At 34.6% G+C, this 17,812-nt stretch overlaps 3 protein-coding genes and 1 long non-coding RNA gene across 10 annotated transcripts in view; 2 read left to right on the top strand and 2 right to left on the bottom strand.

Annotated features, from left to right (window-relative positions):
* Window positions 1–1,545, bottom strand: part of pum (pumilio) — a 63,400-nt gene extending 61,855 nt beyond the window's left edge. For 2 of the 4 annotated variants that reach the window (XM_069111445.1, XM_069111444.1), the window contains exon 1: window positions 618–892. In XM_069111445.1, the coding sequence (XP_068967546.1) occupies window positions 618–713 (96 nt within the window). In that variant the 5' untranslated portion in view covers window positions 714–892. Of the gene's footprint in view, window positions 1–617; window positions 893–1,392 lie in introns of those variants that run through there. The other 2 variants (XM_069111442.1, XM_069111443.1) reach the window with 2 other exon arrangements.
* A 353-nt stretch (window positions 1,546–1,898) lies between these two features.
* Window positions 1,899–5,971, top strand: FucT6 (alpha-(1,6)-fucosyltransferase 8). Of its 2 annotated transcripts, none has more exons than XM_069111448.1 (5): window positions 1,899–2,476; window positions 2,868–3,156; window positions 3,258–3,431; window positions 3,516–3,816; window positions 3,901–5,971. In XM_069111448.1, the coding sequence occupies exons 2-5, from the start codon at window positions 2,921–2,923 to the stop codon at window positions 4,960–4,962; spliced, it is 1,773 nt and encodes a 590-aa protein (XP_068967549.1). In that variant the 5' UTR covers window positions 1,899–2,476; window positions 2,868–2,920; the 3' UTR covers window positions 4,963–5,971. The 2 variants fall into 2 exon arrangements, with proteins under 2 accessions (XP_068967549.1, XP_068967550.1); XM_069111449.1 differs by lacking the exon at window positions 1,899–2,476 and adding an exon at window positions 2,613–2,781.
* A 233-nt stretch (window positions 5,972–6,204) lies between these two features.
* On the top strand, window positions 6,205–7,664 carry LOC138179018 (uncharacterized). Its single transcript, XR_011172907.1, has 3 exons — window positions 6,205–6,484; window positions 6,601–6,755; window positions 6,843–7,664. It is a non-coding gene; the product is annotated as an uncharacterized LOC138179018 (long non-coding RNA).
* On the bottom strand, window positions 7,397–16,253 carry LOC138179016 (arylalkylamine N-acetyltransferase 1). Of its 3 annotated transcripts, none has more exons than XM_069111421.1 (4): window positions 16,125–16,253; window positions 9,415–9,679; window positions 8,135–8,351; window positions 7,397–8,002 (listed from the first exon to the last, which is right to left on the bottom strand). In XM_069111421.1, the coding sequence occupies exons 2-4, from the start codon at window positions 9,644–9,646 to the stop codon at window positions 7,804–7,806; spliced, it is 648 nt and encodes a 215-aa protein (XP_068967522.1). In that variant the 5' UTR covers window positions 9,647–9,679; window positions 16,125–16,253; the 3' UTR covers window positions 7,397–7,803. The 3 variants fall into 3 exon arrangements, with proteins under 3 accessions (XP_068967522.1, XP_068967523.1, XP_068967521.1); XM_069111422.1 differs by lacking the exon at window positions 16,125–16,253 and adding an exon at window positions 15,053–15,398; XM_069111420.1 differs by lacking the exon at window positions 16,125–16,253 and adding an exon at window positions 10,492–11,094.
* Window positions 16,254–17,812: the final 1,559 nt, after the last annotated feature.

Raw genomic sequence — 17,812 nt, 5'->3', positions numbered from 1 at the left:
ATTAAAGATATCATTATAAAATTGTTAATAACTAATGTATATATTATAAAGTATGTCATAACTGTTTAATCAATCATGGTATCACAGTGCTCTAAAATATACATATATTAGTATTTTATCTATGCTTTATCAGAAAACTAATAGGAACATAAAACAATAAAATCTCTTTTTGATATTAAAACACATATAATTATTCCTACAGTTCAAAGAAATTAGTAACATATGCAGGATTAGTCTTGTTTCACTGGAGTAAGCAAGTTGATAAATGCAACCAAAACATCTTCATTTCTATACAATATCCTGCCATGATGGATTAAACAAAGCATAAGCATATGCAATATTTATGCATATGAACAATATAAAGGACTGTTTTCTCATGTTTCAACAGTAGAATAGAACTTTCTACGTTAAATAATAATATACCAAATAAAAAATGAGTAAGTACAATAGTAAATTTCTGGAGTAACGATCGAAAAATAATATTTTAGTTAGAAGACACATGAAATGATAGGTTATGAACACTTCGATCCGAGTAAAACTTTGTAACGTTAGATCGTTTTACACGGTGTACTAATTACGAGATAAGAAACTAGAAAAAAATTAAGATAAGTGCTTACTGTGGGTATGTGTCCATTCGCGGAAGGATGGTGCAATTGCATAGAAGGTGCCGGTTCACCCGCAGCACCAGCGCTACTCGCACCGAGCCACTTCATCGTTCTGTCAATCTGTACCACTGCTTCAGGTCCGACGAACGATGATCAAACAGATAAGATGTTCCCTCACTGTGAAGGTTAGCTCGCTCAGAACCGGCGTCTGGAGCTAAAGGTAAAATCACCCGCTATGTATGTTCTGCGAGCATGTTCTACGTGTGACTCTTAACAATGTGACATCTTCATTGTTTCCACGACGACGAGAACGGCAACGATAACAAGAATAATCACTAAATAGAATCGTATTTATGAATGCCTGTGATTGAACGCTAGACAGTACAGCAATGGCAGCTGGAACACAGCGGTGCTGCCGGAATTTTGACAACACTGCCGGACACGGGGAACAAGAGAACACAAAGAGAATTGTCGAACCGAATGCAACTTTAAGTCTACACAGCTCCTCGAGTTTTACCAAACGACACAACCGCTTCAGCGACGGACGAATGAAACTGAGGGGATGCCGAAGAAAAAAAAGTGAAACATGCAAAAAACGACAACTGCTTGTTCATCAACGGACGAGAGGGAATTAAGGGTAGGAAAGTAGAGAGGGGGAGGAACCAAAAGATTCGCAAAATTAGATTCTTTGTATCGTTGTTGATGTTAACAAATCCCTTTCCCCCGAAACTATACCAGGTACGATAATGGACGTGTTCCCTCTTTCGATTTACGTTACAAGCTTTACCTCAATTACTGCGATGACTATAGTCGAAATCAATTGACAAATATCGTTCGTTTCGTTCTATACTACTCGATATTTTCACGGTTACTATGTACGCTTCGGTCTTTCACACGCTCATCCCGTAAAACTAAAGCTTAAAATACACTATTCACAGGTATGTACATCGAAGTACTGGCACACAATGTGCGTCCACCGGCATACGCGTGTTTCGCGCGCAAGGATGCTACGAGATTTTCAGAAGGGATTCGGAGGGCAAGAGGGGAGGGGAGGGTAGAGAACCAACCCGCGTTTAGAAATACCGCGACACGATACCAAACCAATACGTTATTTCTGTCAATTTCATGCTTTTTCTAATCGCGACATCCAACTTGATTTTTACTTTCACCTCAGCAATCGGTTCGTTAATAACACTAAAACTAACGTTTAAACAAAAGTTCGTAGACTTTGTTCGGCGTTAATCGTCCGTTTCACATTTACACAACGCCGTACTTAAAGTGTCAAGATTCTAGGTTATACGACAAAATCATGGATGAAACGAATAGATAGCGATGTTTCATGTTAGATTTAAACATAGCATATTTACCGCCATCTGATATAAAAGTAGTGTTTTAAAATTAATTGTTCAAACTTGTAATATCTCATATATGACCGATTTCTTAAATATTAATCGAATTGTGTAGTTTGGAGGATAATTTGAAAATGTACGTGTAATACTGTCGATAAAATATTTCATATGCTTTACGATATTGTGCAGCTAATTTGTTAAGTGAACAAACAACTAGTAATAATTTTATTCGAGAAATTCATGTTTGAATACCGTAAAACCAATGTAGTTACTGGTTAGAGTCTATGGTTAGAGTATTTAACTCTCCAATGCAAACGGCTCATAATGTATGCGGAAGAATTGTAAATTGTAACTCATACTGTCTGCGCTTACCATATGAAACAGTGTTTAATGACTGTACCCGCACATGAAAAAAAATTTGACAATTTGTTGTAAAGAACTTGTTCCTATGATTACGTTGATGATAACGAATGTTCTCTATTTCATATTTGAAATCTTTTTATAGGAATGCTGAAGCATACGGTAAGATTGATATTTTATTCAATTCGTCAACATAAGATTATTCGTGGTTTATATAAAAACATGTTAATGTCAAGTTTTCAATGATAATTTAATAATATGTCTTGTATTATATTTTTCCTTCCTTTTTTAACTTTGTTTCATTATGTATTACCTTGTACATTCCTACTTCCTATTGATAAATTAGTTTTATTGAGGATAATTTGTACTGTTATTGTGAAGTTACACCTACAATATATATTTCTTAATTGCCTAATAAAGGAGTTCAAGTAACTCTTTTCAGTACTCACAAAATACCGTCTTACAACGTACTTTTAATATTCTACTTTTGTTACATAACAGTTGTCGTGTAATAAAATTTTCCATTAAAAGAGTGATAATTTTACATTTATAGATGACGTAATGCGACTCATCAAATATAATATAATTCTATTATCATAATATAAAATGGCAACATTTTGGTCAGGGAGACCTGGTTGGTTAGGGAAAGTAGGAATAGCATTATTGGCTACATGGCTTTTGGTACTAATAATATCAGTATCACATATCTTTAAGGCTAATAATTTATCATCCAATAATGAGAGTCCTACAAATAAAGAAAATGCTCAACGTTTAGCTCAAATGGTTAATGATTTTGAAATCCTTAAGAGACAAAATGAAGCATTAAAAAATATAATTTTAGGGTAAGTTTATACCAGAAATTATAAAAGCAGACAGATTTATTTGAAGTTTAAAACAAAGAGCACTGTGATCTTTTCGTTGTACAGGATAACGTAATTTCCAGAGAAAGATCAAAATCTATTCAAGGAGACCATTTAGGTTCAATACAAGAAAAACTTGAGAAAGTTTCTCTTTATGATGATTTGTTGGATCATCAGGATAATATTAAGCACGGTGTCCCTTCTTCTGAATATGAAGAATTAAGAAGAATGATAAGAAATAATATTCAAGAGACATGGTAAATATAGCATCTAAGGTATAGTTTGTCACTGTATATGAAAATATGGGAATGTTACATGCAATACTTTAATATTTTGAACAGGTATTATATTAATGCAGAACTAAGTAAATTTAGGAAAACTATTGATAAACTTAATTATGAACAAAGAGAAAAAAAAATACAGGACACATTAAAAAATGTTTGGGATCATAAAAGATCTCTCATAATAGACATTGACAAATTAATGAAAGCAGATGGCTATGATGAATGGCGTAAAAAAGAAGCGAAAGAATTATCTGATCTTGTACAAAGAAGATTCAGGCATTTACAAAATCCTAGTGATTGCAATAAAGCAAGAAAGTTGGTTTGCAGTTTAAACAAAGGTTGTGGATTTGGATGTCAGGTAAATAAAAATTATCTTAAATAAAATGTAAGAATTTATATAAATCATTATAAATGAAATTTTATACATTATTTTGTATTTTAGATTCATCATATTACATATTGTTTCTTAGTTGCTTATGGTACAGAGCGAACATTAATAATTAGATCTAAAGGTTGGAGGTATCATAAAGATGGTTGGGAATCAGTCTTTAAACCACTTAGCGAGACTTGTGTATCTACAATTGGAGCATCACATGCTAACTGGCCTGGTGACTCATCTAAACAAGTCATTTCATTGCCAATTGTGGATAATGTTTATCCAAAACCGAGGTTTCAACCACCAAGTGTACCAGCTGATTTAGCTTCAAGGTTAGAGAAACTTCATGGCCATCCCTTAGTGTGGTGGGTAGGACAAGTTTTAAAGTATTTAATGCGACCTCAAGAACATGTGAAAAGAACATTAGAGAATGCCAAGGAAAAACTGGGTTTCAAAAAACCTATTGTTGGAGTTCATGTACGGAGAACGGATAAAGTTGGTACTGAAGCTGCTTATCACGATATAGACGAATATATGGTTAAAGTTGAACAATATTTCGACGAACTTGAACCAAAACCAGAAGTGAGAAGAGTTTTTCTAGCGAGCGATGATCCAAAAGTGATCACAACGGCAAGAAATCGTTATTCAAATTATGAAATAATAGGAGATCCAGAAATAGCAGAGACAGCTTCAGTTGCGAAACGATATTCCGATTCTTCTTTACAAGGAATAATTATCGATATACATCTCTTATCCGAATGTGATTATTTGGTGTGCACATTCAGTTCTCAAGTGTGCCGTGTAGCATATGAGTTAATGCAAACATATTATCCAGACGCTTATAATCGTTTCGCGTCATTAGATGATATTTACTATTATGGTGGTCAAAATCCACACCCTCATCAAGCTATTCTAGATCATAAGCCGAGAAAGGAGGGTGAAATTGAATTGAAAGTAGGAGATTTAATTGAAGTTTTTGGAAATCATTGGGACGGTTATTCCAAAGGATACAATACTAGAACTAGTATGACGGGATTATTTCCTAGTTTTAAAGTTAAAAATCCAGTAGATGCTGTAGATTTTCCGAAATATCCGTATGTCCCCTTACAAGAAAACAAGAACGAGTAGGCATACTCTGAATATGTAGTGATCTTGGAAGCATTCAGATTGCTTGAAAAAAAATAACTTGCCTTCATATTTAAATTGTTAAAAACAGTAAAAAACTTCACAAACACGTATATATTTTACTACTAGTAAATGACAAATTTAATTCTTGCAAACTGAAACTATCTCAAATTATATATAAAAAAAAAAAGTGAATTATTCTATTGCCTATGCATATGTATATCTTGAATTTTGAGAAGACCGTATATAGATATTCGTAAACAAATATTATAGAAAATTTTGAATACGTTTACGATCTTCTTACAAATTGAACTAAGGACATAAACATAAAAAAAATAAAAATGCATAGCGTACATGCGCGCAATATAATTAAAAATTTTTATATATTTTGATTGAAGTTACAAATTGTAGTCGTTATTTTAATAAGAGATTTTATTAGAATGTGATTGTATTAATGTATTACATTGCAACTCTTTAGCGAACTGAATGTATGTTTTTTATATAATGCATTTAAAATAGATACATAATTAACATACAATATAAAACAAAAATTATTTGTGCCAATGCACTTGAACTCAAAGTATTATTTACAGTGGCAAGCCAATAATCAGATAAAACCTAAGTAACATGTCAATTTTTATAAAATTGCAAGAAGGTTTTATACATTATTAGTTAATCTCATATCTCTTAATAAAGGCTTGCATTATAATTCATTGTCATAACGTACAATTTGTACATAAGATATACAATATAAATTACGTACATAATAATTTTTTTGATAATAATAGAGCTTATACAAAACGCATAATAAATATTGCATAAATTGCATAATATGATAAACCTGAAATGCATAGACATCGAGCTGGGCTTGAGGCCTATCTTATTATATAATTAAGGATGTTTCTTGTATACATATTGTAATATATTTTATACTATACACCAAACGTAAATGAGAATTGTTATTATATTATAAAAACTGAATTTGGTTTTTAATAAATATTTAATTCATGAATCTTTTGGTCAAAATGTGTTATTACATAATTTATTTTACATTTTGTAACATTTTCATTTTACACGTTAATTTAAAAAGAACTATGGCGAAGTTAATTGGTATAAAAGTTTAACGTCATCGATATAATTTCATGATAACATCACTAACTTCAGTTCAGTAATGTCGTAGAATCACAATAGTGTTTTAACAGTGTAATTACATTACATTTAATAGTGTAATTACATTAAATTGTTTTTAAGTTTGCAATTATATACAGAAAAGATTTTGAGGATATGGCACAAATTTTTCGTGTGTATAAATTTGAAGTACCTACATTAATTCATGTTTTCTATAGAAATTATAATCATCAAAGGTTAGAATTTGAAAATAACATATTTCACGTATATACATGCATCAGTTAATGCTAAGTATGCTTTTTAAAGACGTAAGTGTAATTATTACGAAATTTTGCATATTTCTTCAAATGCAACCCAAAAAGAAATAAGAGACGCTTATATCAAATTATCTAAACAGGTATAAATCATCTTTTTATATATTTCAAATTATATTTCCAATTATATTTAATTTCGTGGTATTTTAAAATATTTAAAGTATATAGTAAATAAATGGTAATTTAAGTATTTTTTTAGGTGCATCCTGATTGTGGCAATAAGGGAAATCATGATGAGTTTGTGAAAATAAATGAAGCCTATAGTATTTTAAGCAACAAACAGAGCAAACGTAGTTATGATATTGCTTTGAAGGAGAATAATATTCGTGAAAATTACTATTATCAGAATGCTAGGTATATTTTTTAAAGGAACTACGTTTATTTTAAGAATTATTTTCCAAAATTATTTTTAATCGTTATTATAATTATATTTATTTTCAGATCTGATAATCGTTATCAATATGCATACAATATGTACTATTCAAGATATAGAAGAAAACCTTCTGAAGCAGAGAAAAGAAAAGCAATTATATTGTGGGTGTTCCTACTGACTATAGGATTACTAATTCAAGTGATACGTGTTATAGTATGGTCAAATGCTAGTCAAAATGCTGCATTAAGAAAGAGTGGTAAGATTATGCTAGAGGTTGAGAACAGTAATAAAAAGTATGAAAGTAAAACACTTGAAGAGAAGATAGAAATGTTGGAAAAAATGATGGCAGAAGGTATCGTGCCTACGGGTGATAAATAACACATGTGAAGGTGTATTTACTTGGATTTACATATCGTAACATAGAGAAATTTTTAAAAATTTTGCTGTACAAAAACACAAAATGCGTTACACGAAATAATACATGTGTTGTAAAATGTTATTTTTTAAGTAAAATAGGTCATATTTTAAATTTAAAAAATTGTATTTATAGGTGAAAAAATTGTTTATAATAGAAATTATGCTTATATACAAATCATGTGTAATCTTTATTTTTGTGTATAAATTCATTACAACAGAATAATAACAAATTCATACATATTTTAAACACATTCAATAAAATTAGGACGTGTAACTTTTATATATCTATTTATGCTGCTAATAATGCAATATTCATCTATTGTTTAAATCAAGTGTACTTCTTAACGTGCGCGTTATTTCTTAAACTTTATTATTGTTGATATTTTGGCACAATTCGTTTTTATAGCATCGCGATGAAATAATTATAGAGATATTAGATTAATTCGTAGAAAAAAAATGTTTGTAAAAGAAAAGAAACATTCAGAAAAGAAATATATCACGTGTACGGATATTTGATAATAAGAAAAATATAACGTAGATATAGGAGTGCGTTTCTGAGTTATACTCGGTTTTAAACAGGTACCTGATATCAAATACGTATTATGACGCTTTTCACAATCTCTTAACGTACGAAACAATTTTTGTATGTGGCAATGCAGGGGAAAATATAGGGTTACCATCGTTGTCTACATAATCCGCATAGTTGAGTTCGTATATTCGTTCAAAGCCCATTCCTGTACATAGTTTCCCAGAAAAACAGGAGGAGCAGTCGGCACGTGCCATGTGAAAGTTTCTCTCTTTCGCAATTTCACTACAGACAAATTTTCGTGAATAAATTATTTATATACAGTTAAGCATTATTAAATATTAGTCGAATAATGTATTATATATAACAATATTTTAGTTAATAACTTAATGACTTAATTAACAAAGTGAGACTTACAGTGTTTTTTCTATCAGCGCTTTGGCAACGCCTTTGCCTCGCCATTTAGAATCTACGGAAATTATTTTAATTTCCAAGACATCTAACCCTCGGAAATTTTCATCGCAATTTACTTTCCGATCCACGTAATCCAGTAACTGAAGAATTTTTTTGAATTTTGGGTTTTGACACCTAGATATGAACTGTGGTTCTTCTTCTTTTGGAGGTACCATCTTTCCTGCATTTAACAAGCACAATTTATCGATTATACTCGCGCAGAATTTGCGTGCTTAACTCTAATTTATGTAGTAAATGTTTAATTTATTATGACGTCTCCATAAAGCTAAATGTGTTGCATAAATTATATTGCATAAATATCAGGTAGTTGATGTAATTCAGCCTTAATAATTTACATCTCGAAGGTAACTTTTTAACATCGGTTCTGCATTTAAAACATAATTATCTTTACACTAACTACGAAGATGTTTCTTGTTCAAGTTTCACAATTAAAATTCTGAGTATTTTTGGTCTACACCAAAAAGTTTATGGACGAAAACAAAAAAACAGAGATATAAGAAACTGTAATTTCTCTTATATATTTTTAGCTTTATTCTTTTTATTTGAATAAGCATATGGATAACTAGATCTGTCGATAGAATTATCTAATTACTGTGATTGCGACAACTGGTAGCGATTAATAAGTCTCACGCTTGCTAGATACTGGCACAACAATTTATGTAACGTTAACTAGTAACGTTTTCTAGTAGGTGTATCTACTATTTTTCTTTGAATCTTTTTTTTGTTTTTAATTTGATTCATTTAAATTTAACTCCTCAGCCAAATACATAATCATAAGATCACGCGAGTCTTTCAATACGATTCTTCCTATCTTCAGTACCGATCTAGTAGTATTAAACAATAGACTACTTGCTAGATGCTTAAACAAGATACGTCTCGTAAATATAGCAATGGCCTCCAAAGATTATGAACGAATATTTTGTACACTATTTTAAAGTATCTGCTCATCCTATTACCCTAGATTCACTTTAATATACAAACTCGAGGAATAATTATTCATCACGACCGACTTGTCACCACTTCTTATTCGTGGAACTTTTTAGCTCATAGCATATCATTGTTCCTGCTGAAAATAGAATGTTCTTGGTACCCGATTGTGTTGTTAACCCAGATATATCAGGATCTTGGTTAACACAATCGTGGTTCCAGCAACTTTCGCGTAAATACCCCAATGAACAGTGAAAACATTGTTAATATTCGATACTCATAGATCAAATTCTTACCATTTAATACTACGCCAATTAAAGTACCGTTCGGTAAGACTGCCATCAGATTGAGATCATCCTCAAGGGAAGTTAGACTATAATTCTCCAAATCGCGGCAAGTGAAGTCTTCTCTATCTGCTAGCAATCCGATCGATTGATTGAGCGGTTCATCTCTGAAGAAGAACTTCTTGAGAAAGTTAAGTACCCTGAGCTTATCATCTGTAGTGACTGATTGAATCTGATAGTCCATGTCAATTCTTTCGCTGTTCGCTGAATCAGCTAGCTGAAACAGACGAGAAATTTAGAAAAGATTTACGAAAGTTGCAAATGTGTAAAGATTCGCATAAATTGTTCGATTACGCTCGTTGATAGTTAGTAGTTGGATCATTGCTTAGACAAAGTAGCAGCATATCTGATTACACGAATTCTGCATAGCAATGTATGGTGCAACAATGCATATATAAGTAAACGTAACTTAATGCAACCAGGACAATAACAATTCATTGTTTTCGCGACAACGGGAATTGAATTAACGCTTTCACACGCAACAATTAACGTAGCAATTCGCGACGTGTTCTTATTTGCGCAACGCTTTATCTTGATCATCAATGACCAACTTTGGCGAGGGCTGAATTACAGTTAATCTATTTCGATGCAATGATTCGTGACAGTTAATACAAGTTGAGTAGGTTTTGATTTCCAGAATCACAATTACGTCTTTTTCGCTGTAAAAGAATTCGTTCCACCATCTGTACAGGATATTAAAGAAAAGCCTCATCAATAATATTATACTGTTATTACCGCATTGTACATTTTCTCGGTTTCGCGATTTAATCATTTCGATGTAGATATTTTTTTAAATTAGTTATTGATACCCAATGTACATAGACAAAATTATCGAATATTATCGAGAACGTGATACTTAAGTTTGTATTGTTTTTTACACGAGTACAGAAAAATCTTATGTTTATTAAATCTACTATATTAACGTATGATCCAGTCAGGTCGGATACAACGAAAAAAACTATCGCGCTAGTAAAATTTATCGCAATGCAATATCGTTGGACCTCCAAGCGAAAAATATTGCCAGCTTACCGTATACTTGACCATTTTCGGCACATCTTTCGCGAAAGTGGTCTGACTCTTGCCGACATCGTTAAGAGCAGAATTGACCAAGTCCGTAGATAGTGCAGTTTCCATAATGTAATATTCAACGTGAATCTTATAAGTTCGAAACCGGTTTTGTTAAAATTTGGACGATGATATCGTTTCGAAACGATGACAATTGTTGATTCAATTGACCACTGAATGTAGAAACACCGGCGAGTTTGTCAATAACGCGAGGCTCGTTCTTGACGTCGAGGTGGTAATCTAACACTGCGCTTTGTGATAGGACGTCGTCAGTCTTATATACTCTCAGTACGGGCAAAAGCCATTCTTACAGGTTCAGGGATAGACGAATACTGTTTAGGATGCTTAGCGATCAGAAATATCGGTATTTGATCGTCAGCGTGTCTTGCTCGATTTTTTGTATTCTTATACTTTTTCGTTATACGTATGGTTTGTCTCTTAAGCAATCGATCTTTTCGCCAGGAAACGAACATTTTTCAAGCGAGATTGATATGCATCTTTTAGGAATTGGAAAGGATACTTTACATAACGTTCGCGTACACGTTCGATCATCTCTCTCGCGACGTATTTCCGTTCTTTCCGCTAATAATTAGTCGCGCGAGTTCCTCTTTCAAGTCTCTTGATTATCGATTATGTCGTGTGTAATTTACCATGGACCCAACAACAACCGAGGGAAGATCTAATATTTCAGATACATTTGTACAGCTATTACAGCATTTAATATCGCTTATGCAAATGAATCAATTCAGGGAGGCAAAAAACAAAAAAATAATATGCGTTAAACACATGTCCATGTTTGCCTGAGACACGCAATCGACGTTTAATAGAAATTTAAAAAAAGAGTGAAATTACTACTTATGCCAATTACTCAGCGATATATCATAAGACCCTGGCGCACGATAGGGTCCTATAAGAATGAATGGTATTAACTAACTTGATTATCCTCGAAGCTGCCATGATATTCCGCGATACGCAATAAAATCCCGTACAATATTACAACTGTCACGTTTTCTCACAATTCGTGTACATATTGCAACGTGACACGGAAATATAACAGTTTCGTGCGTACAGAAAACTCCAATTGGTTTTCCTTTCACATTAAAAATCTCCTAGTATTTGCGTCGGTGGACGAGCGAGTTCTTCCGCTCCGGCGCAAGGTGTTTAATTCAAGTTCAGTGTACATATGCGGCGATAGATAAAATCGAAAAATAATTGGACAACGTTTGCCGATAAATCGACTTCCGTCATTCACATGTTGACAGACATTCGTGACACTGAAAACCGATTAAACTCGCAAAGACGCATTCGTTTCGGAAAATCACCGAGTATCTTCTCAAACATTTCGCTTTTACTTCACTTGGTACGGATCAAAACGTTTGCGTAGAATAGAAAGATATCGCGGTTTTATTTAAATGTAAAGGAAGGGGCTTGTGTGTCGGTTGCCAATGCACGCGTGGATATCGAATAGCTCGAACTTTAATACCGTCTTTCGAAATTGAAAGTCGATTCGCGTGTTACGTCGTCCCTTCGTCCTTTTCTTCCCTACCGTCGATCTACTGCAATACCAATCAAAGGCTAGTGGAGGCACTGTTCAAACTTTCAAGATGTAGATTATCGAATGTGCTGGCTTTCCGCTTCGAGAAATGTCTGGTCACGTGGACCACCGTTTGTCTCAGCGATACAAAAGAAATCTGTCACGAAGCGCGAACCGGATTCGGAGCTGAGGTTATTTACCCACGAATTATGCAATTCCACTGAATTATACGAAACGCAAAAGGTGCTCTGGACCAGTCACGGAACTGTCGTCGATCTAAACCCGCGAAGGTCAGCGAAGAGAACCGTAGCCATGCCTTAGGTGGCATTCAATGACGTCGACTTTTAGTTGCCGGGCATTGAGTATCGTTCCATATCCTCTTTCGATGTCATATTGAATTTAAAAAACGAAAAAAAAAGATAGTAACTCGTAGCCTTCAAGATCTTTGTAACAATGTGAAGCTCAGTTAGAGTTCTTGACCCATTTTTCTTTCATTTTTCTAAAGGCGTTTACATGGACATCCTGTCGGTCGTCCGGTGATCTTTCGATCGGACCTCCGATGGACATTGCTAGGTATTCTGTAATGGTCGACAACGCGAATACAATCACCGGTTTCTGCAGCCTTTGATCGCGGGGCCTGATAAACGAGGCGATCGCTAACGCATACGACAATGAAATATAACAATCGTTCGTTTCTTCTAGGAATCCTTTCGAACCGGATTCGATACGAGGTGTTAAACCGCTAACGATCTCCGTGGTCAGACGACGTTGACCTTTTTCACTATATCTTCCTTCTCGTGTTTTCTATCGTGTCTTTTCATCGTTCTACGCTTTCCTGAGCAAATTTGTTACAAATCATTCGCCACTAGTCCGAGATGAAACGATAATGGTGCAAACAAGTTGGAACAAGTGCAGCCATTGCATCGCGTGATCCCATTGAAAAAAGATGAAAGGGGAAGGAGGTGGCGATATGAAAAATCGTGTAGACCGATGGAAGAATTAATTGTCCGACTTTGATTTATCTCAAAGGTGTTATTGTCAGCGACGTGTCGTTGCGTTTATGATTGATGCAATTATTTATACCATTGATGTGTTTCTTAGACGCGAATAGATCGGGTCTCTTTATTCAATCAGAACTTGAATTGCTTGAGAGGCGTAGAAGGATACGCGTATCGAATGTACCGTTATTTAGGACATTGGGTAACGTAAGCCGTATAAGTTACGAAAAAAATGATATTAAAAATTTCAATAGCAATGTTATACAAAGGATTAAAAGGACCTCTATTTCATCGAGTTTAAAAAATGTTGAATTCAACTTGGTCTGACCGATACTCATTATTGATTTATGCGATAGATTTTTAATGCTCATTAATAATCCCTTCCTAACGTTAGTCGATCGATAAATGATATACATGGTCGTAACTTAATCATCCATCCGTTAAGAGATCACGATACGTGTTACGTGTACACATAAATGATTCTCTATCGACTAGCAGAGGCGGTGCCAGATCCGTAAATGCAAACCAATCGGAATAAAGTAGCAATAATTGCATGTAAATTTACCTCGAGTATAGAGTACCTGCTTTAAAAAGTTATGACTCATAAAGTCAAGATGACTTTCTTTCTCTTTTTCCTTCGAACCATTTGCTCACCTATCAACAATTATCGTGTAACCTTTATTCAAAACACGAGATACAAATACATAGACGAGTTCCTCGATCTACACGTTATGATTCGTAATTTCATACACTATATATTTTCTATATACATACATGTCTGTAATTAAAAAATTCTTGATATATCGTTGAATCAGCTGATCTATGGCATAAAATATCGAGTGACATTCATGTGAGTTTACCTTGAAACCCGAGTGTAACATGTTCTGCGTAATAAATCTATTAACCGACATATAAATGTATTGATTACCATTGAACCCTCTATTGTACCCTGAAATTAATTGAGATTTACGCAGATAATTATACAGGATACGCCTTCGAATCGATCTATGCACGGAAGTATGATTATTTCAAATGTACTAGGTAGACTCACGTACCGTTTAATATCCGTTCACGTTGAGATTTTTATTTCGTAACACTATACGAGTCGTTTGACAATATTAAGAGCATCGTTTTCACGTGTAAGTACCGATTAATCAATGTTTCGATCAATTCGAAACTTCTAATCAAAACTGAGCGGTAATTAACTTATATAAGTTAATGCCGTCTTATACAGTTTTCTGATTATACAATTATTGAGTAATCGACGCTACAATGGAGTTGTATCTTTTATCAATCAGGGAACACATGCTGAGGACAGCTTGCTCGAGACGCAAAAAGATAAAAAATAATACGTTGCACTCGACTGAGTTTGTACAATTACGTTATCGCTCGCTGCACGACAATTACTTAAGTGTTGGGAAAAAAATGCGGATAACACGAACAGTTAGCTTAGCCGAGCGGTTTACGCAAATGGTCCGACCATTCGAACGGTGATCATGTTCCCCGTTTCCCTTTGTATAAATGTTCGTTCTCTTTAGATTCGATCGAATAATAATGCTCGCTAAATCAAATACGCGACATATCACGGTTTTTTCCTACGCAGTAGTCTTTTGAAACAACATCAAGTAAGCATATAGTGAAGAAAATTAGTATTCAAGCTTTGTATGTGATCACCGGGCATTCGATCGCGCTCTATCGTTCCAATCGAGGCTAATCTCGTTTAGAGTTTAGTCGAAGCTCTCTCGTCGTGCTTGTTTTAAAGATGTTTCCGAACGCGGCTTGATAACGAAGTTTCTAAAAGAATGCGAAACTCAACTTTTCTGTCGAAGGTATTCGGTCGATGCTAGTCTCACTATTTAATATAACAACAAGCACGAACGTCTTGATCGTAGCGTCGTTTCGCGTTCGCTGAATGATCGTCACCCCTTTTGCTAAGAGACTTGCCACCTTGAAGCTCGATACGTGACACGCATGATCGAAAAGTAGCCAATACCTGGTGTATAGATGACGAGTCGGAACTTATCGTGCCGCGTGTGGATTCACGCAACAAATTCAGAAACAGATAGGATATATAGTTCCCACTTCCGCTGGTCTTCCGGCGTGGCTCGGACGATCTTGATACGTGAAACTCTCCAAATTTGCGTCGACCAATCCAAATATCCAAATATCGAAGTTGAACTTCTTAATGCAAATACACCAAACGTGGCTTTAGGATATTTTGTACATGAGGCACGTGCACTACTCCGAAAGCGGGGCTTGTAATCGAATTACAGCTGACACTGCCGGGACGAAACAATTCTTGTATACAGATCCGGTTGTCCGCGTCTACGATGCTTTGTTCATATTCGTCAATGTTTACATACTTCGGTCATATTCTCTTGACCGTTTAACCTTCGGCGATAAAATTATTTACATAGATACATGTACAGTTAATTGTTCACTACGCTTCAAACTCGCAAACAGCACTAAACTGATAATGCTATCTAATGAATAAAATTTCTTAAAAAAATCGAGTAGTATCAACAATTTTACGTTGATTCAAAAGAAATATTTAGTAAAAGATTTAATAAAATCTTCTTAGCCAAGGTAAAATACAAGCGGCTATTTCTGTTCGTAAAACGAGATGCACCACGGATTCGTCCGAGAATAGAAGCCAAAGGCTTCGAGGAGAACACTGCCAATGTCGGTGATATATTTATTCGGTAACTCGGTGAACTTTCGCATCTTCGTTTCACGGAAAATGTATACCTTCGGTCAGTGAAACATTCGTCTTTGAACTCCGCTACCGTTTCTTTATCCGATAAATCCGGTGATCGGATTATTCTAACACGTGAGAAAATCGATTTATCGTTACGTGCAACAAACTTGTTGGATGAACCAGTTGACCCGGCCATGTATTCGATAACGTCCAATTTCTATTGCCTATTTATCCGATGGAAATATGAGGAAATATATGAAACAAAAGGTATCTTTGTATCAAAATGTATTATTTTACACGAAATCTCCCCCTTTTTAATTTTTTCTCTTTCTCGATAAAATACGAACATAACGACACACTTACATACCTGAAGAAGTAACGGTTTTTCCAGACGATTTTTCGCTGTTTTCAAACACACGCGTCCCCTTCAGTCTATCGCCAACTACGCACTGCCAACGTGAGAGCAATAGGGAGGGTCATTACCATCCAGCACGTAATGTCCCTTCGACAACAACCCATGGAAAGGGTAGCCCCAGGTCTATTTTTCTATTGAATTTGATTAGGTTGCAAGATCTGGAACTATCAGTAATTGGACCCTCAATTCGATGGGTCGACCGATCATGGAAATGCTCCCCAGCATTCATTTAGCCATAACTAAGTTAAGCAACTTAACCGTCCGTTGCTTTACCATACACGTCGCGATGTTCGAGGTTTGGGTCAGACTCTGTTTATGAGATAAAACGACGGAAATTTTAATTAATCCGTGATGCGTTATCGCCAGATAGCCTGGTACGGTTTAATATTTCAATCCAGTGTGTCAAATTCGTTATGATATCGACTCTGTTATTTAACGCTATTAGCCCAGATTACATTGAGCGAATAGGTTTAACAATATTCTACAAAATATGAGATGCAGGATAATTATGTGTATAAATAGGAAATCGTATTAAATATCAATGATTCATTCGATACGTATGATTACCGTGACGCTTGTAATTACTATTTACACAGCGTAATTACAAAGTATCCTACTTCGGTAGACCCTGCGATCTATATCAGTGAAATCAATTAAAGTCATCGATGGATTGATTTCAATCGTATCTATTTTACGTCGATAGGCGAATTAACACTCAAACATAGACAAATATCAACTAATTGCAGTAGCGAAATGATTGATTACATTTTAGTGTAATCGAATTTTTTCAGCGTCTACGCGGCGAGCATAATGATATGCGTATAATGTACATCTGCATGTAGATATTGCGCAGCAATACAATGAATTAGTATCGAAAGAAATATTTTTCTATCTATTGTTACTAACACTTACTACCCATAATTCTACCATTCTACCATTGACTCTGCAGTTTCTCTTAATTCGCGTTTCGTGCTCCAGTTTCTCTTTATCTCAACACATTGTTGCATTCCGCGCGTAAGCCGCATTGATTTATTTCAACTACAGAATAGCAACGTTATTTTGCGACTGACAATCCGCCAACACAACAGTAAGCAGCATTATTTCTTGCCATAAGCCGTGCCTCATGAATCTTTTATGCCAACATCCTTTTCTTAATTGCAGAAGAACGTTGTTTTATTACCAATACTGTTAAAATGATCGTACCATCGATTATTCAGATAAATTTTAATCGGCATGCGAGAAACAAAACTTAAAATTATACGCTTCAAACTTCCTCTCGGTAGTTTTCCTGTAATGCAAATTTCTCTTTTTATCTATGGCACTTGTTACACCGATGATTTTCTAATAATGCAACTATAGCGATCTCCTTGATATCGATCCTGGATCGTGTATCAAAGAAATCTTATTTGTCACTATTAATCACCACCTCCCGCTAACAATTCCAATATTATCAAGGTTAACTACAATCCCCCATTATAGTGGTGTTTTTTATTACACTCTTTACGCGACTCGCAATGTATGTGAATTACCTTGTGCGCTGGCCCAATATCCGAGTTTCGCATCGAAATGTTGCAGGTGTTAGTAAATCGCTTATATAATATGGCATTACTAAGCAGCCACCCATGGGGGCAAGTATTATC

This window comes from Bombus flavifrons, chromosome 4 (assembly GCF_040668555.2).
Source record: "Bombus flavifrons isolate JBK064 chromosome 4, iyBomFlav1_principal, whole genome shotgun sequence".
NCBI lineage: Eukaryota > Metazoa > Arthropoda > Insecta > Hymenoptera > Apidae > Bombus > Bombus flavifrons.
Note: the sequence above shows the minus strand (reverse complement) of the source record. Positions and strands in the feature narration are given on the sequence as shown.

Bases quoted from the DNA above. Each gene is read 5' to 3' on its own strand.
- FucT6 (XM_069111448.1), top strand. From the start codon at position 2,921: ATGGCAACATTTTGGTCAGGGAGACCTGGTTGGTTAGGGAAAGTAGGA. The intron at 3,157-3,257 runs GTAAGTTTATAC...CGTAATTTCCAG, and splicing joins TTAAAAAATATAATTTTAGG to AGAAAGATCAAAATCTATTC. The intron at 3,817-3,900 runs GTAAATAAAAAT...TTTGTATTTTAG, and splicing joins GTTGTGGATTTGGATGTCAG to ATTCATCATATTACATATTG.
- LOC138179016 (XM_069111420.1), bottom strand. From the start codon at position 10,596: ATGGAAACTGCACTATCTACGGACTTGGTCAATTCTGCTCTTAACGAT. The intron at 9,680-10,491 runs GTAAGCTGGCAA...CGTCTGTTTCAG, and splicing joins CGAAAATGGTCAAGTATACG to CTAGCTGATTCAGCGAACAG. The intron at 8,003-8,134 runs GTAAGTCTCACT...ATTTGTCTGTAG, and splicing joins GCGCTGATAGAAAAAACACT to TGAAATTGCGAAAGAGAGAA.